General features: G+C 40.0%; 1 protein-coding gene and 1 non-coding gene across 3 annotated transcripts in view; both read left to right on the top strand.

Moving 5' to 3' along the window:
• LOC139934360 (chromodomain-helicase-DNA-binding protein 9-like) overlaps positions 1–21,445 on the top strand; it is a 40,058-nt gene extending 18,613 nt beyond the window's left edge. For both annotated transcript variants that reach the window (XM_071928552.1, XM_071928553.1), the window contains exons 20-40: positions 47–343; positions 1,035–1,321; positions 1,993–2,080; positions 3,173–3,284; positions 3,810–3,975; positions 4,665–4,754; positions 6,186–6,286; positions 7,802–7,913; positions 8,760–8,856; positions 9,646–9,733; positions 11,267–11,388; positions 11,831–11,907; positions 12,110–12,324; positions 12,872–13,088; positions 13,555–14,377; positions 14,809–15,094; positions 15,309–15,565; positions 17,327–17,402; positions 17,686–17,864; positions 18,412–18,657; positions 19,193–21,445. In XM_071928552.1, the coding sequence (XP_071784653.1) occupies positions 47–343; positions 1,035–1,321; positions 1,993–2,080; positions 3,173–3,284; positions 3,810–3,975; positions 4,665–4,754; positions 6,186–6,286; positions 7,802–7,913; positions 8,760–8,856; positions 9,646–9,733; positions 11,267–11,388; positions 11,831–11,907; positions 12,110–12,324; positions 12,872–13,088; positions 13,555–14,377; positions 14,809–15,094; positions 15,309–15,565; positions 17,327–17,402; positions 17,686–17,864; positions 18,412–18,657; positions 19,193–19,846 (4,590 nt within the window). In that variant the 3' untranslated portion in view covers positions 19,847–21,445. The remainder of the gene's footprint in view (positions 1–46; positions 344–1,034; positions 1,322–1,992; positions 2,081–3,172; positions 3,285–3,809; positions 3,976–4,664; positions 4,755–6,185; positions 6,287–7,801; positions 7,914–8,759; positions 8,857–9,645; positions 9,734–11,266; positions 11,389–11,830; positions 11,908–12,109; positions 12,325–12,871; positions 13,089–13,554; positions 14,378–14,808; positions 15,095–15,308; positions 15,566–17,326; positions 17,403–17,685; positions 17,865–18,411; positions 18,658–19,192) is intronic.
• Positions 8,228–8,340, top strand: LOC139935493 (small nucleolar RNA U6-53/MBII-28). Its single transcript, XR_011785830.1, has one exon. It is a non-coding gene; the product is annotated as a small nucleolar RNA U6-53/MBII-28 (small nucleolar RNA).
• Positions 21,446–23,642: the final 2,197 nt, after the last annotated feature.

Genomic DNA, 23,642 nt, shown 5'->3' with positions numbered 1-23,642 from the left:
ATTAACATAATGGACTGACGCTCCCAGTTTTGATTTGACATTTCAGCAACAGCAACCCTTATCCAAGAAGGAGATCGAGGACCTGCTACGCAAAGGAGCATACGGCGCCATCATGGACGACGACGACGCCGCCTCCAAGTTCTGCGAAGAGGACATCGAGATGATCCTTCAACGACGGACGAAGGTCATGAAGATAGAGGGCGGGGTCAAGGGGTCACTGTTTGCTAAGGCCAGCTTTGCCCTGGCGGCTGATCAGAGGTCAGATATTAAACTAGACGACCCAGATTTCTGGGACAAGTGGGCTAAGAAGGCAGAGCTGGATGTGGAGGCCATGAAGAAAAGGGTGAGTTTTCAGAAAATGCTACTTAACAAATTTCTTTGCTCAGCAAAAATGGGTGGGGCACCAGTCACAACAATGTCAACTTTATGGACCTAAATCTGGTTACCAGTTTCTGCTAAGCAATTTTTGTCTATGCTTAGCAAGTTTTTGTTTCTTACAGGCTTTATGAAATTTGGCTCTGGGCTCAATTTCAAAAAGCACTAACACTAAAATTCATCTTGTGATAAATTGTTGATAAAATAACCAGAGTGATTTGTATTGTGACATCACAAGTATGATTGATTTGGTGGTAAGATCAATCTTAGCTCTTTATAAAATCGAGCCCATGGCTGGAATTTCATCTTTGGGCAAGGCCATTTTCATTTTAGAAGCAGCACTTCCGTTAGATATTCGAAAAGTGTATGGGAAGATTTCAAGGGCACCAAGGCTAAGACTGTGAGTTCATTCATTCATTCAAACACGCTGGTCCTCCATTGCTGTACGCAGCTCTTCCCAACACAGTCCAGAGTCCTGGCACAAGGTATCCTCATAGGTGGTTTGTGGTCTGCCTCGGAAAAAATGACCTTGAGTAGGGGCCCATAGCACCAGCCTAATATTGGACTCAGAAATTTGGATTCAGGTTTACTTCTCTATATATGACAGAATAATTAGTCAACAAGTATCAAGAAAATTCTTTTCAATTAACCTCCATCAGGAAAGTCATGTGATCAACGAGCCCCGCAAACGTAAACAAACCCGTCGCTTTGGCAACCTGGACGAGATGGTAGAGTTCACCAGCAATGACGAGGACAGCGACGATGAACAACCGGCCCCGCCAAAGAAGGCGGAGCAGAAGGGCCACAAGGCTTCTTCTTCTGCAACGGCTACCGCTGGGGCGCCCGCTGTGGCTATTAAGATGGTAAAGCCATGCAAGAGCCAGCTGCAGTCTGGCTGGACTAGGCTGGAGTGTTTCCGTGTGGAGAAGGGTCTGCTTACATACGGGTAAGCTGCCATCCGAACTCTTACTTCTAAATAGTCTCACAATAAGGTCTCCTATAAATTCAGCCCAATAGAAAATAAATATTAAATCACATTATTTTAGATTGCACTGTATGGGTAAGCTGACATCAAAAGATGAACTGTCCTTTATAGCATAATGCTGGAGGTTCGCGTTATTAGTGGACAGGAATGGCCTGTAGGTGAAGCCCGAGTACCATTTATATCCCCATCCCACGAATGGCATGTACACTGACAGCATTTTTTTCGTAAGCTTAGTATTTAAAAATCTTACGATTTAAGAGAGACTGCAGTTTGGAAGTGATGATTTAACTTTATCCGTGTTTCAGCTGATTAACGTGATTAGAACCTCTTAAAGTGCTGATCTGAACTGCAGATTGTTGTCTATTCAATTGAGCCTGCCAATACCTAGACGTGGTTTTAAATACTGCATCGACTAAAAAGGTTTTTCTCTCATGATTTTGGAAAGATGTAAGAAACTCCTTGATTTTTTCATGAGTGCACCTCTTGTCAAAACTTAATGTGTATTCTGTTGAAGCAAATCGCATATTTTTTTTCCTTTTCAAATGGGTTTCTGTTCTTGAACAAACAAACAAAAGGAAATGTATCCTGAAATAATGTTGTCTTTAAACAAATGGCTTGTTTTTATTTTGAAGGTGGGGTAGATGGGAAGATGTTCTGATGACGACTCGATTCAAGAGACCTCTGGGTGAGAAAGACGTAGAGGCCATCTCAAGAACAATGGTGAGTTTGTCTCAGTTGTTTCTTCTCCCGACCTTTTGGGATTTTCAAACCCTACCTGATCGCATGGGTTTTCCTTCCATTGGAATTATCTGGTAAATGTTATGCAAAGTAGGAGGGAACCCAATATTTCCTGGACCTATTATGTCTCTTGAAATGATGAAAAACCAACAAACACACTAACTAGCTGAGAGTATAACAACTCACTGTTGAAAATGTTCTGCAATTCTGATCAAGAGAAACCAGGTATATTTGCAACTCAAGTTGTTGTACGGCGTTGTTTGCAACAGGACGGAAACAAGCCTGGAAGTAGTTTTAGGAAAGCTCACTTAGTTTTAAAAGTATCCTGCTGTCGATCACACTAAACTCTATCTAACGTAGAACTAATCTTAAGATCATAATAGGATGCATTGAACCATCCTCTAAGGTAGGATTGATCCTAGGGTTTTGTGAAAATAGGCTGGATCTTCCCAAGGAACATTTTTATTTGTGGAAGGATTTTCAGCAAAAGCAGTGCCATAAAACCGAAATTTGACACATACAAAAACATTTTAAGACGAAAATTTGTTTCTCTTTGAAGGTATGTCAGCTCCGGTGCCTTTTTGAGGGGTTTCTCACTGATAATAGGAGTCAAACTTTTCTTTTGGTTTCAATTGATCAAATAGCCGTGTCGGACTTGGCAGCTGTGGCTGCAGCTGTTGCTAATGGCAACCTATGCTTTAATGCATTATCATCCAGCCACCAAGCCATAGCTGTTAAATCAGGCATGGTTTGAGTGATACATGGAAAATTTGTTTGTGTGTAAGAATTGGGACCATTTAGTTTCAAGTTATTGCAAAACATTGACACAAATAATAATTGACAATTGTATCAAGAAGAAAAAAAACATTACAATAAGTTATTTAAAAGTTACAGAACAGTCATAATGAAACAATTTAGAGGTTGAACACCAGAGACTCATTCTGGAAGTGGCACAAGGCCTTGTTAAATGTGGATTGTTCTTCAAAGGTTTTCTTTGTGAGATGGTAGAATTTTGTTTTAGCCTTTTTGTGAATTCAACCCTTTGTTCCATTTTTATCGTCAATCTTTACTCAGCTGATCTTCTGTCTGAAGTTCTACAAAGGAGATGAGAACATCAAAAGCTTCATCTGGGACCTGGTCACTCCGGCCCCGGATGGCTCTATCAAAGACTACAGAAACCACAAAGGTATGCATTGACAATTACTATAGCAAGCTAGAACTCACTCCACGGCATTGAAGTTTATATCTTGAAGTCCCCTCGATCCACTAAGTGAAATTAGTAAGTTGGAAGGGTAGTAGTTAATAGGCAGAACAGTTCTAGTGTTTTCAGAACTGAGATGGCTCCCAATTAAAAATGAAAAGTAGGAGGGAACACAATGTTTCACAAACGTGTCTCTTGAAATGATGATAAACAAACAAACACACTAACTAGCTGAGAGTTAAACACTCACTGTTGAAAATGTTCTGCAATTCTGATCAAGAGAAAAAAAGTACCCACTATTTCAGAAAAAATAGTTTTAAGGCATTGCTTGCAACGGGAGTGAAACAAGTTTTGAAATAGTTTTAGGAAAGCTCACTCAGGTTCCTTAGGAAGCTGAGCCCTTAGAAAACTTGTTTTTAGAGCCATTGAGCAAAAGCAGTGCATTGAAGTTGAGCCCTAATCTAACACAAAAAAATACACACTAAAGTGACAATTTGTTTTTCTCTTAAGGTCTGTCTGCTCCGGTGCCTCGTGGCCGCAAGTCCAAGAAGCCCAAGAAGGAGGAAGACGTTGTTCCAGCCATCTTGGAGTATGACTTCAACGCCAGGGATCAGGATCCCGAGACGCTGCTCACTGATCAAGGGTACAAGAACCATCTCAAGAGACATTGTAACAAGTAAGTCAGGTTCTGATTTTTAGGGTGTGGTTAAGAAAATGATTCCCTGTCGTGAAGTGCATTTTAGAGCAGTGGATTTCTTCAGTTTATCACCCCGTCCGATCCATATTGGTCAAGAAGGGATCAAACTCCAAAGTTAAACTCATTTTTCCAATGGATAGAGACCTTATGAAACTAGGGGGACATTTTACAAGTTTCTAACCTCAGTTGAACATGCAAGCCTCGACATTCCCAGATGCTTCATAGTCTCATCTATATCTCTTGAAGTGATGATAAACAAACAAACACACACAGTAGCTGAGTGTTTTATCAACTCGCTGATGAAAATGTTCTGCAATTCTGATCAAGAGCTAGTCAATTTCATTTTGTAAAAAACGTTTCCGTTGGTTTTTTTTTTTTTTTAAAGAAGCTATTAAAATAAAAATTGAAGGGGCACCAAGGCCCCAAGTGTTTTATCAACTCGCTGATGAAAATATTCTGCAATTCTGATCAAGAGCTAGTCAATTTCATTTTGTAAGAGCGTTTCCGTTGATTTTTTTTAAAAAGAGAAGCTATAAATAAAAAAATTGAGGCACCAAGGCCTGTACCAAGGACAATGCCTCAGTGTTACACTAGGCCTGGAGTTGGGGTTAGGTTTGGTGTAATTATTGCCCATCTTTATAGCTATTGCCCTTGTTGGTTTCTTGCAGGGTGCTGCTGCGTGTCAGACTATTGTACTACTTGAAGCAAGAGGTCATAGGTGACATGATGGAGAGGATAGCGGATGGTTGTGAGGCAAGGTACGATTTACTTTAATGTTTATTTTATTGACTTCAGACCCTTGGCCATATTTTATAGACTGGGCCTAAACAGAAAAAGACCAGTCTTCTCACCTGGTGTATCTCAACATATGCATTAAATAACAAACCTGTGAAAATTTGAGCTCAATTGGTTGTCGAAGTTGCGAGATAATAATGGGAGAAAAAATCACCCTTGTATTAAACACGAAGTTGTGTGCTTTCAGATGGTTTATTTTGAGACCTCAAATTCTAAATCTGTGGTCTCGAAATCAAATTCGTGGAAAATTACTTTTTTCTCGAAAACTAAGTCACTTCAGAAGGAGCCGTTTCTCACAATGTTTTATACCATCAACCTCTACCCAATAGCCGTCACCAAGTGAGGTTTAATGCTAATACTTATTTTGAGTAATTACCAATAATGTCCACTGCCTTTAAGCAGCTCTATATTTGGCTTTGTACATAGTTCAGGTAAATCAAATGTGGAGCAACATTGCCTGCATTTCAGTCACAGTATATCCTAAACCTATCTCTTGAAATGATGATAAACAAACAAACACACTTACTACCTGAGAGTATAACAACTCACTGTTGAAAATGTTCTGCAATTCTGATCAAGAGAAACCAGGTATATATTACTAGACTTGTTGTAAAGCATTGCTGGCAACATGACTGAAGTAAGTCTGGAAATAATTTTAGGAAAGTTCACTTAGTTTTAAAAGTGTCCAGCTTCTCATGGACCAGGAGTTAGACATTTGTGAATTGATCTTGATGACACAGCCCCCTTAAAAGAAATGCCATTTTATGGAGTCAAAATTTTGCTGACCGTGTTAGTTCGCAAAGTGAAAGGAAAACCGCGCAAGTTCGACACATATTTGTGTATCGTCAGATCATTATATTCTACTTTTAAAACATCTTTCTAACCATATGCATTTTTTAAAGGCAGTGGACACTTTTGGTAATTACTCAAAATAATTATTAGCATAAAACCTTTCTAGGTGATGAGTAATGGGGAGAGGTTGATGGTATAAAACATTGTGAGAAGCGGCTCCCTCTGAAGTGCCATAGTTTTCGAGAAAGAAGTCATTTTCCACGAGTTTGATTTCAAGACCTCAGATTTAGAACTTGAGGTCTCGAAATCAACCATCTAAAAACGCACACAACTTCGTGTGACAAGGGTTTTTTCTTCTGTCATTATTATCTCACAAGTTCGATGACCGTTTGAGCTCAAATTTTCACAGGTTTATGCATATATGTTGAGATACACCAACTGTGAAGGCTAGTCTTTGACAATTACCAATAGTGTCCACTGCCTTTAACACACTCTTTCAAATGCTTTTTTTTTACCAACTCGCCCGATCCAAGTTTTTGCTATGATTGACTGACTGATTGATTGATTGATTTGATTTATTGATTGATTGTCTTTTACTTTAGTGAGTTACCGTTGTCGATGGTGCTACCCGAGGGTGAACCTCCGATCGGTTGGTGGGATGAAGATGCAGATCGCTCCCTCCTAGTAGGGGTCTTCAAACACGGTCAGTTTAACATCAAAGTACTGGGGCGAATTTCATTAAGCTGTTACAGCAGACAATTCTGCCAAGCAATTTTTTTTGCTAAGCAAGAAATAAGTGGGGTTCCAAGTCGCAGCAATGGTAGCTGTATGGTATTCTGGATTGTAAGCTATTTTTTGCTCAGCAAGTTTTTTTGTTTTGTTTTTGGCTCAGCAAGTTTTTTTTTCTTTTGGCTCATTAAGTTTTTGTGCTTACAGGCTTTATGGAATTGGGCCCTGTTGTGCTCTACAGGTAATTCTGTAGTTAAGAAGATACTGGTTCAGCAAAATGCATCACTAGAGTCCGAGTTAATCCTGGAGATGCACTGAGCATACTGATTAAAATATTGCACTTCTTACTACTGACTGTCATCATACTGTCCACAATCCTTAAAGGCAGTGGACACTATTGGTAATTGTCAAAGACTAAACTCCACAGCTGGTGTATCTCAACATATGCATAAAATAACTAGCCTGTGAAAATTTGAGTTCAATCGATCATCGAAGTTGCGAGATAATAATGAAGGGAAAAAAACCCTTGTCACGCGAAGTTGTGTGCGTTTAGATGGTTGATTTCGAGACCTCAAGTTCTAAATCTGAGGTCTCGAAATCAAATTCGTGGAAAATTACTTCCTTCTCGAAAACGATGGCACTTCAGAGGGAGCCGTTTCTCACAATGTTTTATACCATCAACCTATCCCCATTACACGTCACCAAGACAGGTTTTATGCTAATAATTATTTTGAGTAATTACCAATAGTGTCCACTGCCTTTAATAATGATAATAATAGCCATTTATATAGCCATCTATCTAGATGCTCTAGTCTGAGGCGCAAAAGAAAATAGGACTGAAAGCTACTCAAGGAAAGATTTTTAATTTAAAAAAAGGAAATGTTTTTTTATTGTTTTATTGTACTCCTTTCTCTTGATGTGATGATGAAATAACAATCACATTAACTTGTCTGAGTGTATATCACTCATTGATGCTTTGTTCTGCAATTCTGATCAAAAGAAAGGACCAGTAAGGAATTTTGTTTTCTTAGATGCCAGATGACAGTAGTGGACAGGAGACAAATAAGTGGCCATTGATACTCTGTCTGAAACTTTGTCAGTAATTGGTGAAATAAATTGTCAGGGTTCTCCAAAGGTTTTTAAAAAAACACTTAGGGGGTAGGGCATTCTAGACCCACTTTTTTGTGATGTTTGGGTTGAAGCAAGCTGAATTGAAACAAGGTCTTTGGAATGTTTTAAACTTGGGTGTTTATCTTAGGTTTGAAAAAACCCTACTGTGTGATCTGGAGCATCCTGTATGGTTTTCTTATGAATTTTTAGAAATTATTTCTAAATAGAATTTGTATAACTATTAAATTATTTTTTTGCATCTGCCATTATTTGCGAAAATAGGCATGCATACTGCGCTTATATTCCCGATACGCTAGCTTGTGTGTGGGGAGAACTCTGTCTATAATTTGTATTATTTTATGTTGTTCAATCATCACAGGTTATGAGAGATATGCAGCCATGCGGACAGATACAACCCTTTGCTTCCTGGGTAGATGTGGAGCCCCTACTAAAAGAGAGATTGCTAGGGAGAATGGAGACAATGACGACAGGTAAAGATGCCATTCATGTATTTCCATTTCACTGCTTAGTTACTTGTCCATGTTTGTTGTGTTGTCATTTAGTCTTTGAAAGACTCTGCTAGGGTCGAAACGTCAGGCCATTACTATTTTTGCATTTATACCATCGGTCCATTTGGTTGGTTAGTTGTTTGCAACAGCTAATTCTATTTTCTCAGGTAAAGTTTCCCTCACTTTTTGCTTTATTTTTGTAGATTTTATACTGTAACTCACCATTACACTAATTTTGAAACAATCGTGAAAATAAGACTAATTGTCAGTTATGCTGAACTAGTGATGGATGGTGTGTGACATGATGAGATATGTCATGCTAATACTGAGGACTCACGTGGCGTCTTGACGGACGCCACGCTGGAGCTCAATGAGTTGAAATTCTTCTCAATATATCAATCTGATCACACATCAAAACCACATGACAGTCTGGATGCTGACCACTAAATATAGGAGAAAACAGAGCATTGGCCTCATTAATATTTTGTCAGCCCTCAAAATTATCCATTATAGACCGATATTAGAGTCTAAGAAAAAGGATGAAGTGTAAAAACTGTGCCCAGTTGTGACCTGGGGGTTGTTGACTTCCAACTTGAGGTATTTTGGATGACATAAAATAAATGGTCCAATTTTGCCGAGAGGTATCGGGTCTTTTTTTAAGATTGATGCTCGGATGTTTAGGGAACTGCAGTCCTGAATCCAGTGATTTGTAGCAGATTTTAAGCTGACACTGATAGCGATAGGTCAAGAGGCTGTCCCGGTTAGCGAGGTCCGACGGCTGAACGTTCTTACTTAATACCAGGTTCATTGTGTTGTTTCTTGATGCAGTCAACTGGATGTAGAATCGATGGAGACTGACCTGAAGGGGGAGGGTGCTGATCTAGACATGAAACCCAACATTAGAGATCTCAAGGACTACCTGGAGGTTTGTACACATACATTTTCCAAAAAAATCATTTTCAGTTTGCTATAGACTTTTGAAAAAATAATAATAATCAATGACAATTTTTAACAAGCGTCCATCCATGAAACATGCTCCTGGGCACTTAACACTATTTAAAAAAGAAAAAAAAAAAAATCTGCTGAGCAGGTTTTTTAGAAATCTGCTATTGCTTATCAAAAAAAATCTGCGAGGTGGATTGCTAAAAATGGACAGCATCGTAAAGATTAAGGCCATATCAGATTTGGCAAATATGGCTATCAGTTGGCTATGACTATTGCTAAGTATGTCCTATACTTCAACACATGGTGGTGTGGATATCTAGCCGTAGCAGTAGCCGTAGCCGTCAATTCGGGGGTGACCTGACACACTAACATGACCCTGTCTCTTGATATGATGATAAACAAACAAACACACTAACTAGCTGAGTGTATAACAACTCGCTGATGAAAATGTTCTGCAATTCTGATCAAGAGTCAAATGGGGCCCAGAATCATAGAAAGTCTTGCTTAACCAAATTTACGCTAAGCAAAAATTAGTAGGCTACCAGCCACAAATGGTACATGCCATATTATGGCATTATGGCTGGTAACCTTGTTCTTGTAAGCCAACTTTGTTTTGTACTTAGTGACTTCTTAGTGCTTAAGCAGCTATATTGCCCAATATCATGGCACTGCTTAATGCAGGATTCTGTACTTACAGGGATGTTAGTGACATTTTATTTCTCCTTTCATGTGTTTTTTAGTGACGTTTTGTTTTTTTGTTGGTTTACAGGAAGGGTCTTTGTCACCTTCTAGTATCCGGACCTCTTCACCTGCTCCTATGAAACTCAAGTCAGAGCCGGAACCAACAACCATGCCTGGTAGGAACTTATGCTATATTTTAAAAATCATGTTTTATATGTAGTAATAATCGGGCCTGTGAAATCTTTGCTTATCAGGCCAACTTTTTAGTTCCATTGGTTAGTCTTTTGGGTTTGTTTTCCTTTTTCTTTTTTTTTTTAACACCCCAATTTTTTACCCCCTTATATTAGCATGGCAACTTGCTTGCTTTAATAATAGTGGCTTCTTATATGACGCTCAAAATCCGTCACATAGTGAAAGAACCATAGCAAGAACCATCTTCCACACTAATATGACCCTGTCTCTTGATATGATGATAAACCAACAAACACACTAACTAGCTGAGTGTATAACAACTCGCTGATGAAAATGTTCTGCAATTCTGATCAAGAGTCAATCAGGGCCCAAATGCACAGTAAATGTTGCTTAACAAATTTACACTAAGCAAAAACAAGCAGGATACCAGCCACAAATGGTACATGCCAAATGACCCCTGTGTGAAGAGAAGCAAGGACACAAACGTCATGACTGGGATTCGAACCCACACCCTGATGACATAGCCACAAGAACCTGATTTTGATGCTCTTAACCACTCGGTCATGACACCCCAATGAAATTTTGAGCTTACCCATCAGTTGATCTGGGTCAAACTTCATGCCTCTGCTTACCGCCAAGTTCACCATTCTCTGCTTACTGGGCAAACACGTTATTTCTACGCTTACGGCCAAGTTCACCATTCTCTGCTTACTGGGCAAACACGTTATTTCTACGCTTACGGCCAAGTTCACCATTCTCTGCTTACTGGGCAAACACGTTATTTCTACGCTTACGGCCAAGTTCACCATTCTCTGCTTACTGGGCAAACACGTTATTTCTACGCTTACGGCCAAGTTCACCATTCTCTGCTTACTGGGCAAACACGTTATTTCTACGCTAGCTGTGTAAGTGAAGAATGCCTAGTAATGCGGAGTACACATTGCGCACAAGCCAAAACTCCCTGCTAACTGTGAAATACGCTTCACGTAATGACATAATTTCCTGCTTCCGCAAGCCCCGATTCAGAGCCTTGAAATTGGACCCTGGTTAACTTTGCCAGGCTTGTCACATTGTATTGACGCTGCGTCAACAGCAGGGGTTTGGAAGCAGCTGGAGTCTGATGAATCAGGGATTGAAGATTCCAATTGGCCCAATTCCATAGAGCTGCTTAACAACCGAGTTTGTGCTTACTGTACCATTTCTTTTTTATAGCGCTGCTAACCGCAAGCACGCTAAAAGGCATTCTGACCTTCCGTTGCTTACTGCAGGGAAATGAATGGCATCACAATGCAAATCCATGGTGAACGTGCAAGATGGTTGCCAAACTTTCTTGCTAACCTGTGAAATACATTTACACCTTGGCAAATATTTCTGCTACAGTAAGCATAAAAGATTGCTTACCGTTAAGCAGCTCTATGAAATTGGGCCCTGCAGACCCAGATGGCAATTGAGCCAAGTATGTTCTAATACATTATCTCCAGTTACGACTCATTCTCTGACACATATTTTATTGGCAGTTATACCCGGTAAGCTGCCGTTCCCACTGGCGCCTGACGTGAACACCCGACTCAGACGACTTGTAGCGGCATATCAGCGGAACCATAAAAGACAACAGCAGAAGCAAGCCAAGAGAGCACGGGTAGGTTAAAACTCAATCCTGGGTAGGTTAAAACTCAATCCTGGGTAGGGTAAAACTCAATCCTGGGTAGGGTAAAACTCAATCCTGGGTAGGGTAAAACTCAATCCTGGGTAGGTTACAACTCAATCCTGGGGTCGGTTTCACAAGATAGCCATAACTAAGGACTAGTCCTAAGAGCTATTGAAAAGGGTAAATCCTAAAGTCTTAACGCGAGATAAGACTAGTCTTAACTCTTTGTGAAATCCAACCCTGGATTAATTACCTTCATTCAGTCACTTTTGCTTTTACCCATCACTATTGAAATCTTTCAGAATCCACCGCATGGTAGTTCCTGCTTTTGATTGATTTATATTTAGCCTGATCAAGTTGCACGGTCAACCGACTGATTGTCCTGTCATACATAATTAATTAGTGTTATTTGTGTATGTGCTTTCCTTGACAGCGTGAGATGGTGAAGCAAGTTAGATTTGAAGAGCAGTTGAGACAAAGACAACTTAAGAAACAAGAGAATGCACAGAAGTAAGTACCATTCATCCTCAGCACTTCGCTTAACTGCATAACTGAATGATATTACTTGTTCTTGTTAGAACCCAATTAATTTGACAAACTTAGACGCAAGTTTTACAGGCAACTTGGAGGCAAACTTTGCCACAAGACCTAAATTTAACTACTGCCAACATGACTTCCTGTAATTCTCCCCCATCTCTTGATTCATCCACAGATGGTCGCGGCGCGAGGAAGCCGATTTCTATCGCGTCCTGGCCACATTTGGTGTGGAACAGGACGTGATGACAGGTAAATACGACTGGTCCAACTTCCGCAAGGTGGCCAAGTTGGAACGGAAGTACGACCATCGGCTGCTGGAGTACTATCAACACTTCAGAGCGATGTGTCTCAGGAAATGCAAGAGAGAAGAAGAGATACCTCAGGATTTTGGTGAGTCCAGTTTCTTTCAAAATTTTTCTTTGAACAAATTTTACCCACTTGTTTCCCACTCGGGTAGTATGTCTGCGACATTTTTTTTTCAGGGTGTGGGGGGGGGGCACCAATTAAGCAAAACATATTTCTCATCGGTGTGAGCAATGTAAAAATAAAATGCATGCAGCAATCTTTAAAGAAAAAAGGTTGATACTTTAATTTTTTCTTACTTTGAATGTGGTTGGCCTTGGACAAGTCAGGAAAGCTGTAATTAAATTTGCCTGTACGGTCTTTTAAAGCCTACGCCTTGTGTACATTTGTAGGTCACTCTTGTTATTGATAAAAAAGTTCCTACCATTTTGTTTACAAGGACCAAATATCATGCATGTTTTTGAAGAAAAAAAATAGTTTCTGTATCTGTTCCATTTTGTTTTCTTGTTTATGGCATTCAGTTTGCAATGATATTCCCAGACACCTTTTTTCAATGTATGCTCCAACTTTCAAATTGATTATCTAAAACCTTTTTTCTCCCTTTCTGCTGTGCGTTGTATTTGGGAACCCCCAGGCTCGATGCCCCTTCCAGACTTCACCATCGAAGAGATCTCGGAGGAGCGGGCCAACAAGGTACTTCACCGCATCGACCTCCTCCTCAAGGTGCGCAACGAAGCCTGCCCTCATCCAGAGATGGAGATACGCATGCGCCACTGCAGGAAGAGCCTGGAGCTACCCGATTGGTGGGAGGTCGGAGTTCATGACCGAGATCTGCTCATTGGTGTCGCCAGGTATGTAAACACAGAATGTTCATTTCTTAAAGCTAAGCTTGTTTGCATTATCAGAGATGAGAAATTTTTGACTTCTATCTGAAGTTGAACTTTTGCAGTCAGCCTGGTGAAGAAAATCTGCTGTAAATTTCTCCATATTTAAAGTGCCGAGGACACTGTTTCTAAAAGCTCTGTAAAATGTAATTCCCAGGGGTTGCCAAAAGGTTGAAATGCCATCATTTCAACTTGGTACGGGCACCTTAAACAAATTTGTGCTATATTGCTCAGCGAGGGGGGCACCTATTTAAGTGCAGGGAGTTAACTAGAGTCAACCATAATCTTGGCATGGGGTGAGGTTTGGGATGTTGTAGACACATGGTAGATGTGTAAAATGATAAAACTGCTGTCAAGCGTCTGTAGGATTAAAGTCGAGGATCTTTGGGTTTACTATCCACCGACTTCATAAAAACTCTATGATTATTCACAGATACGGAATCAATCGCATGGAGTCACAGCAGCAGATGCTGGTCGACCCCGATCTGTCTTTCAAGGATCTCAAGGAGAAGTACCCTCTCATGGTCCCAGTTCCGGTCCCCCTCCCTCCGCCCGTAAAGGTCCCCTCGGGAGGCCCTGGCCTACCCTCTTCCCAAGAAGGGGACAGAACTAAGAGCACAACACCTCGCCCAGAGGATGATGAGTTAAGAACTAGTGAAGAGAGGAGGGAGGATGTGAACGATAGGGAGAGCGTCTCCAGTTCACCGGGAAAATCTGGAGGAAACCGTGAGGGTGCGAGGGACGACGGAAAGCAGATGGAGTCCGATGAATCGGGGATCGAGGATAGCGGAAATGAATATTTATCTCAGGAAAGGAGCTTCAAGGAGAGTCCATCCATGACGATGGACGACTCGCGAGACGTTTCGATGGCTCAGGATGAAAATGAGTTCCAGGATACTGGAGACTGCAGTACTATATTAGATCAGAAAGATGAACCAGACCGTGAAACAGTACAGGAGCCAGGCTGTGTGCAGGCTGTGTCAAGCAGTGTGAAAGAAGAACCAGACTTTGCCGAAGACGAGCCGGACTCTGCTCCGTCCAGAAATATCCTTGACTCAAGCTTTGAGCAGGAAAGAACTAGTCTCCCGAGCAGCAGTCGTGCCTTGGATGTCAGAGAGGAAGAGGATATGGACTGTGCCAGTCCGACGCATCATGCGGCTGGGGAAGAGTCTAGCCAGGGCCAGGGGTCAGAGTTTCCCGATTCATCATCAGTAGCTACCAATATGACGTATGCATTTCTTATGAAGTGGCCTAAGGTAGGCTTGGGTTTTATGTTTTACTTTATCGAAGGTTTCTTTAATTTATCATGAATACTCCTACCTAGCTCAAGGCCCAATTTGATAAAGCTGTTTAGCAGAAAATACTGCATGAAAAATTTCTTTGCTAAGCAAAAATTGAGTCGGGCACCAGCCACAACAATACAAACTTAATTGATGTGGGTTGGTTACCTGTTTCTGCTGAGCAATACTATTCTGTGCTAAGCAAGTTTGTGTGCTTATAGGCTTTATGAAATTGGGCCTAGGTCAATGAGGTTAAAGGTGCATTTTGTGAACTTCTATGCAAAGCACAAGTGCCTCTCACCGCTTTGCTTTCCTTTGGTCTCAGTAAGGTCCCAGTTTAAGCTTGTTTCACCATATATACAAGAACACATAAACTCCTCTATAATTCCTTTTCCGTAAAATCCCAGGACCGAGTTATTGTCCACCGTCTGGAGAACATCTGCCACTGCGTCCTGAAGAATTGCTGGCCGGGCCGTCGTCAGAATCACCACGCCCAGCAAGCCGCCCTTCTCAAGCACCCCTACGACTCAGACCACAAGGACTACGCCCATCCAGGGGGGCCTGAAGCCCTGTGGGACCCTAACATTGTACCCCCCGAGCATAATTACGCTGGGATGGCGGATGGATTGCTGGCCCTGGTCCACCAGAGAAAGCGCAAGAGGAAACGGAGAGTGGATCTTGGCGGGGAGAAAGGTAAATACGAAGGAGCGTCCATAAAACCCTGGCCAATAATAGAGGAAAGCAAGATTAAACAGATGGTTTCTCGAGGTTGGCCTCAAGGTTTTGTTTATATATCTCTGGTTTTCTGGGGTTACCTCAGGATTATGATGGATGATGTTAAGTGGTCAGTCAGGAGGAGGGTTAATCCTAAGTTTCAACATTTTACTGCTTTGTGTCCCAAACACAGACCCCCATCACCCATCCATGCAAGGCAAGGGTGGTAGCTTGGAATCACCCCTAGATCTTTCCCAAGGGTCATCGCGCTACCAGGACCCGGACGCCCAGCCGGAGGGTGGAGCCGAGGGGAGACCCGGCAGCCACGGCAGGGCTCTAGACCCCAACAGGAGACCCTCGGTAGAGGAGATGAGAAGGAAGAAGAAGAAGGCTTACTTGAAGGTCAAGATGAAGACGATGCACGGGATGGGAGCAGCGATGAGAGGAGAGGTAAGGATGTCTGTCAAGACCGTACTTTTTGATGTTCTTCCTAACTGTGTACAGAATGACATAATATTTGCCTTGTCTTAACTTTTTTGGGAAATATCTTTATTGACCGACTTTTACATTTTCTTCTACAATCTAGTCTACCTATTTAATGTCTGTTTTGTAATTCTCTAATGTGTGTGTCTTTAGTCTGATTTCCGATTTTTATTTTGTTTTAACTTTGGCAATTTGTGATTTTTTAGTTATAAATATTATCTCTCCATAAAACATGTTCGTGTTTGCTTCATTGTAAAAAAAATTGCATTGTTACTATGAGCCTTACAATACAACAAGCATGTAACTATTTAATTGCAGTCAACCGTATCCTCTTTGATATAAGTACAACATTTGATACTCAAGGTTTTTATTTGTTTATGTCTTACTCTTTGTAATTTTCTTGTGTAATATTTGCATGTCTAATCATTTTGGAAATATCTTTATTGGCAGCCTTTTACATTTTCTTCTACAGTCTAGCCTTCTCCTTATTTAATGTACCCTTTGTAATTCTCCTTATTTAATGTACCCTTTGTAATTCTCTTTTGTGTGTATTTTTATTGAATGTGTTGCGAGAAGTAAAATAATAATATATGATCGGAAGATTTCCTTTTTGGGGGGGAGCTGTGAAGCAAGTGTGAGACCTATGTAATACCAATTTCTGTTCGTCTGTCCGTCCGTCCACCTGTTCTAGTTTATATGTAAAATACTGCATGGAAAGCAGAAAAACACTACAACGTTTGTCAGTTTTTGGGGAAAAAAATGATGATTGAAGGGCTGAAATTTTACACTGGGCCCAAGGCTGGCAGTTTGAATGTTGGGCCAGTACATAAACTCTTGACCGACAAGTCCGGTAGTCTTGTGTTTTTCAAATGAATAATAGTATCTCACTCTGTCCTGTTTGAGTCCAGTCTGATAAAGTACTTATTTAGTAATGAAGTATACTTAATAGTAAATGCACTCAATATGTTCTTAGGTAATAGTCTCTTACATTTCTTAGTTCTTGTTTAAATAAAAAACGGTTAAATGTATATTCATTTTGGTTTTACACATACAGTCTACAGGTTAGGAAGTTTTATTCTGGTCAAGTAAAAAGAATACTGAGCTAGTAAACATTTTGAGCAACAGGCCCTCTGGTCTTGAGGATTATTCCTCCATTTCATGCCTTGTTACTGTAATTGAATCACATCTCTATACTGTCGTTTAAAGGCAGTGGACACTATTGGTAATTGTCAAAGACTAACCTTCACAGTTGATGTATCTCAACATATACATAAAATAACTTACCTGTGAAAATTTGAGCTCAATCGGTCATCGAAGTTGCTAGATAATAATGAAAGAAAAAAACACCCTAGTCACACGAAGTCGTGTGCGTTTAGATTTGGCTCAAGTTCTAAATCTGAGGTCTCGAAATCAAATTCGTGGAAAATTACTTCTTTCTCGAAAACTATGGCACTTCAGAGGGAGCCGTTTCTCACAATGTTTTATACCATCAACCTCTCCCCATTACTCGTCACCAAAAAAGGTTTTATGCTAATAATTATTTTGAGTAATTACCAATAGTGTCCACTGCCTTTAACCATTTAGCTCATTAATATCAGATTAGGCTTACAATAAATAGTTACTCTCTTATATGTAGGTCTACCACTCTAGGTAGGAAGATAATCAAACATGTTGTTAGACTGATTTTGTTTGCAATATATCAAAATATTGTCCCTTCAATTTTTCCAGGGTGAACAAATGCAAACAGGTACTGTGAAAAAGAAAAGGAAAGCACGCCATTTGAATCTAGCCAACTTTAAAGACGGTAAGTTGTGACATATTTCTTTATCAATACTAAATTTCTCAATTCTACACTCTGTTTGCAAATTTTTAGGATGATCTTATTTCCCTGTTGGTTTTTTTCTTCTTCTTTCTAGCACTAAAAAATACTGATATCACTATACGAAGTTTTTTATGTTCAGCAGTTTCCTCATGTGTTGTCGTCTTGTTTTGGTTTTTAGTTTTTTGCTAAAACAAAGTTGCAAGTCAACGATTGAAACTGACCCGAGCCAAGATTTCAATTCTCCCTCTTCTGATTGTACATGCAGACGACCACGTGCCAGTGATCAACCGTAAGACAGATGAGAAGTTATCGGGGCCAACGGCACCGCTCAAGAAGGACCTGATGATGTGGCTCTCTGCTAATACTGACTTCATCATTCAGAGTCATTCACATTCAGCTCTTGCTGCTAGGGTTAACTCTGCTGGAAATCCAACAGCCTTGGAGGTAAGGTCCTTCCTAGATTTTCTCGTCTCATTGTTTTTTATGAAATTTTCTGAATTTTTTTTAAAAATTTTTAAAATATATATTCTTTTATTTTTTCCCTTTTTCTTTTCACATCTGATACCTTTCACTTATTTAAACCCTATTATGGACTATTTATTAAAGTGACAAATTGATCAGATAGACTTATTTAATAATATTTGATTTTTGCAAACTGCAAAAGAAATGAGACATAATAGCACCCTCAGGAGTTCTCTTTCCCATTATGAAAACTGGGTCTCCGTCTCTCCCACACTTCACTGCTTTTTTGAGGAATTTAAACCAGTCGCTAGCGACATCAAAGAGTTACCCACTCCATGGTCAGAAAGTAGTATACCCCTTCAACAAAGAGATTTATGATAAAAGGCATAATCATTTTTACACAAAGTAAGGTTATAGGTTAAAAGCATGGACTAAATAGATAGGAAAAAAAAACTAAATTGTATCTTTACTTGATGTAAACTGAGACACTTAAAAAACAATGTTGTGCCTTCTTCGTCTCATTGTATAGGATTCCCAGGAGAATCCCCAAGGCAATGCAGCAGACGCCAAACCCAAGCGTAGACGTCTCAGGAATCCGGCTAAGCTAGACCTGACTAAAGTGACCGGTGAGGAGAGGGTCGGGATCGTAGAGAAGGAGTCTGGCCGTAAGCTGTCGGCCAAACTGGTCCCGATGCTGAAGAATCTAGCGGATTGGTTGCATAAACACCCTGGCTACTATGTGGCACCAGAGTGGGCAGAGGTGGTTAAAATCAAGGTTGGTGCTCACCATGGCTTGGAAACTTTACATTGTTAACAAATTTAGTCGCACTGTTTGATAGAAATCGGAATTGGTCTAAGTAACCTGTACCATTATACACCATATAAAGCTGCAGTTATAGCGATTTGTTTATGTTCCATTTGGTTTTGAAGTAAACTATGTACAGATCTTTGAACTGAGTACAGAACTAACTGTGTACATGTGTGTTAAGTGTTGGTGCATTTACTACCTGACAGTTTGTGTTGGTCTCCGGTCACCGATTTGAAAGAGTTAAACCTGTGTTCTACTAGGTTTTTATGTATTGGGTACTGTTATACTGAACAAACATCGAATGTCCAAGTTGTAAAGTGATTCTAAAGAATTCAATAATAACACAATATACTGATATTAAATGCTTTTAGATGCTATGGGATTATTGGTTGGTAGGCTTAGAGCAGTTACTTTGTAGGATTATGTAGGATTTAAATTTAAATGGGAATTCCCCTTGTTCATGTTGATCACGTGTTGTTCTTAATCTTCTTCCCCCCCACAGGGTTACCTTCCAGCCGATCAGTACAATCGCATCATGCCCCAAATGGCCAAGACAACCTCCCCTGCAATCCAGCCTGCTGTCTACACCACAGTACTCCCTGCACAATCCACCCAACCATTCTCTCCGAACCACCTCGCAACCTCTGCCGATCTCAGCAACAAAGTCTCCATGCAGATTGGCGCAGGCTCACTGGGAGGCCTTGCCCTGTCTGGTTACCCAACCCTAGGGTTAGGTACCCTCCCGATAGGCGTGGCACCCATAGCGAGCCTTGCCGGGTTGCAACCGGCAACAAATCAGAAGGGCCACGTTAAGGAAAAGTCCAAGAAACGGAAGAACATTGCACCAAGAAAAATCCTCTCGGCTGATCAGCCCGTTATTGCCATGACCACGCCGGCCTCCCTAGCGGGGATTTCCCCTTTCTTGCTGCCCAGTACGGCGGGGATGTACTACTCACCGTTCCTGGCGACCCAGGGGCTTGTACCGACGTCGGTACCCATGGATATTGCAAATGTCAACGGAGCTGGGGTGACTCTGAACCCAGCCTCGGACCCACAACTAGGGCCAGAGATTCAGGTTGATGAAATGGAAGAGATGGATGCGGAGGAAGTGGAGCAGGATGGTGAGGAATCAGGAGGAGACAGTGACTTGGAATAAGATTCAACCAAGAGGAAAAAGTTTACCCCGACTCTCTAAGATGCTGACACAACCGTCTATAAAATGTCTGACTGTCTGGTTCAATCAGATCAGGGCCCGACGTCTTAAAGCCTGTAACCAAAGAAACTTGCCAAGCACAAACAAACAAATCTTGCTTAACAGAAACTGGTTACCAGCCGAAATTCCCTCAAGTTTTACATTGTTGCAACTGGTGCCCACTCATTTCTTTGCCTATTAAAGAAATTTGCTAAGCCGTTAAGCAGTGTTCTCTGCTTATTATGAATTTGGGCCCAGGTGTTGAGAGCACCGGAAAGGTTTCTCATGTAGTCTCAATTTCCCCCTGTTACTTGCTTTGGTTCCCTTTGGAGATCTTCCCCTTTACATTCTGAACTTTCCACAGATGATTGATTTACTCGGGACAAGATGCCTTGGCCCTGAAGAAATTAGAATTCAGGCCAATCAGATTCAGCTTGTAGTTATCCATGTTTAGTGAGAATATTGACTAACACTCAGAAGAGAATACTACTGCCATGGATAGTTCTTTCAAATTAGTAGATTTCAAAAAATCTGCTAAGCAGATTGCTCCAAATTTGCTTAGCTGGTTTCTAAGAAAAGTGCATAGCAGATTTTATTTTTTTAACTGCTTTGCTTAGCAGATTGCTGAAAATCTGTTTTCAAGTGACAGCATTGCCAAACAATTGGAAATAACATTACAGTGATGCATTCTAGCCGACATAGCAGACAGTCATCTCCTTGTTTTCCTGTAAAAACACACACAGGGTGAATTCATACGACTGTTGTATCCTCCTACTTTTTTCTGAAGAGTTGTCAAATTTAACCCATAGAAAAAATAATAATTTGTGACTCATTTGCTAATGAATTTGAAAATAAATGAAATTTTGTCTATTAAAGATATTTATTTGTGTCGCCGCTGATGCCAAATAAGGAGTAGGTATTGAGAAAGAAATAGGTCATACTTATTTATTTGTACAGTCTAACTGTGAAAAAAGAAATACAGGAAAAATATGCAGTGATTATGAAATATTATTTGGCTTTATGCAGGGTGTTTGTACTTTTTACTTTGAGAATTAAAGGCAGTGGTTCCGACACTATTGGTAATTACTCAAACTATTTATTAGCATAAAACCTTACTTGGTAATAAGTAATGGGGAGAGGTTGGTGGTATAAAACATTGTGAGAAATAGCTCCCTCTGAAGTGAAGTAGTTTTCGAGAAAGAAGTAATTTTCCACGAATTTGATTTCTTTGAGGTCTCGAAATCAAGCATTCGTGTGACAAGGTTTTCTTTTTTTTATATTTGACAAATTTTCACAGGGTTGTTATTTTATGCATACATGTATGTTGAGATACAGCAAGTGAGAAGACTAGTCTTTGACAATTAATTACCAACAGTGTTCAGAGTCTTTAAGCCAACATTTAAAAAATAATTGATCTGTGGTTCTAATTCGCTTCAAGTTGGAGCTGTACACATCAAATTGTGCCAATTCTTTACACAGATACCCTACTGCTGTAAAAGTCTGTCTTTTCTTATTTTGAGTACGGAAATAAATTATACACTGAGTTGATTTATGAAACCTTTACTTTTTTGCATATTATAATGTTTTTGACAGAAACTGTTTATTTGTGATTATTTCAATTCTGTTTGTTGGGATATTTGTTTCTTGCTTTGAGTTTGATAGGAGGTAGAAAATGGTTTCTTTCGTCTTGGGGTTGTTGTTTTTACTATAAAAAAAACAATGTGTTTATTGTTTTGACTCGTAAAAAAAAACATACTAGGTTATACTGAAATTTCAGAACTCTGACTTTTTATGTTTGCCTGTTGTCCAAGGGGGAACCCTGGGCACTTGTTTTGTATGCCAGCTTGCAATAAGATATCATTTGGTGAAAGCACTCACAGAATTAACCCTCCTACTATCTTACCATTCAATATAATCCACCTTGTCTTAGAATAATGAGTAAACTATGCTGGCCTGGAATATGACACCAGGACTGCATCTGCATTGTACACAGTCAAGCCTCCTTTTGTCTATCATACATGTATCAATATTATCCAATGTGGTTTTGAAAGAAATGATCTTGAACAATGAAATGGTCAGGTTTGTGTTTATCAAAAGCTTTGAGTCTACAGTAGATGACATAATTACAGGACGTATTGATATACACAAAGTGTTAATTATTTGATGATGATAATAATAATAATAATCAAAGCCTTGTATGGCGCCTGTATCTGCCAAAGCAGGTGCTCATGGCCCTTGCTAAAAAAAACCAGCACTCTAGTCATCAGCTGAGCTCCAAGTGCACTGCTCGTGATACCTAATAAAAAGTTGTAGTCGTTATGCTTTTTGGTAAAATTCACATGTCCATATCTAAATAATGTCAAAGGCAATGCTTACTAAAATAAAAAGTTGATCCCTAAGCTGCCTCTCCACAGGCTGTATATTAAATGTCGATGTAATCCCTGGCTATACAGCAGTTGCAGATTGAACGGCTTCTGTGACTGGCAACCCCTAACAAAGATATTGACTAAAATAGCAAAACCGCTAACATTAGTGCTAAATAGCTGATTTGGTGGAGCGACGCCACAATTCAAATCCCGCTCAAATAAACTTTTCTTTGCTCAACCCCAAATTATTTATTATTGATGCCGAAATCATCGTGCAGCATTTGAGTATTGACATGAATTTGGGAGAAGTATTTGAGCTGTTTGTAGATACTGTACATAATCATAATGAGACCGAGATGTCAAATAGAATAATATGGTTTGAACATTTTTTGTGGTGTTTTGTTTTATAAATAAAATACAGTACATTTAAGAGACTTGAAGTATACAAAAATGGATTAAAACTAAGATTATAAACCTACTCAACTTTTGACTGCTTTTCTGTTTGTGTTAGCACTCGAGTGCACTCCCCTCTAACCTTTGATGAGAAGCCATGGTGCATTAACATAGCTCTGCCTACCGCCAAATTCTTCACGAATGCAATCATCATTCCTTGCTTTCAGGGCAAGCGCAAAGTTTCTGCGCTAGTCGTGTAGGTGAACACTGGTAGCATACATGCAAAACATTTCCCTGCTAACCTTTGACATGACGTAAACGTAGAATTCCCTGCTTCTAAAGCACAGATTCTTTGTTTACGGTAAGCAGCAATTAAGCTCGGTTCAAATCCTGTAATTGGCATCAGGACTGCTTGTACATGTTGTATGTTACATGTACATGTAAATTTTCCAATAGTGTCCACTGCGTACTACACAGACTGTGACCAGTCCGGCCATTAAAAGCATTTCAATCAGATGTTTTTGGACCCCCCTCCCTCTCAAAAGTAAGCTTCATTTAAGAATAGACTCACATAATCAGCATTTAAAATTAAATTTATATGCGTACATTATAATCGGTTTAAAGGCAGTGGACACTATTGGAAATTGTCAAAGACTAGTCTTCACAGTTGGTGTATCTCAACATATGCATAAAATTACAAACCTGTGAAAATTTGAGCTCAATTGGTCATCGAAGTTGCGAGATAAAAGTGAAAGAAAAATAACCCTTGTCACACGAAGTTGTGTGCGTTTAGATGGTTGATTTCGAGACCTCAAGTTCTAAATCTGAGGTCTCGAAATCAAATTCGTGGAAAATTACTTCTTTCTCAAAAACTATGGCACTTCAGAGGTAGCCGTTTCTCACAATGTTTTTTACCATCAACCTCTCCCCATACTCATCACCAAGAAAAGTTTTATGCCAATAATTATTTTGAGTAATTACCAATAGTGTCCACTGCATTT

Source organism: Asterias amurensis, chromosome 3 (genome assembly GCF_032118995.1).
Source record: "Asterias amurensis chromosome 3, ASM3211899v1".
In the NCBI taxonomy this organism is placed as follows: domain Eukaryota; kingdom Metazoa; phylum Echinodermata; class Asteroidea; order Forcipulatida; family Asteriidae; genus Asterias; species Asterias amurensis.
This window is presented reverse-complemented; position numbering and strand designations above follow the sequence as displayed.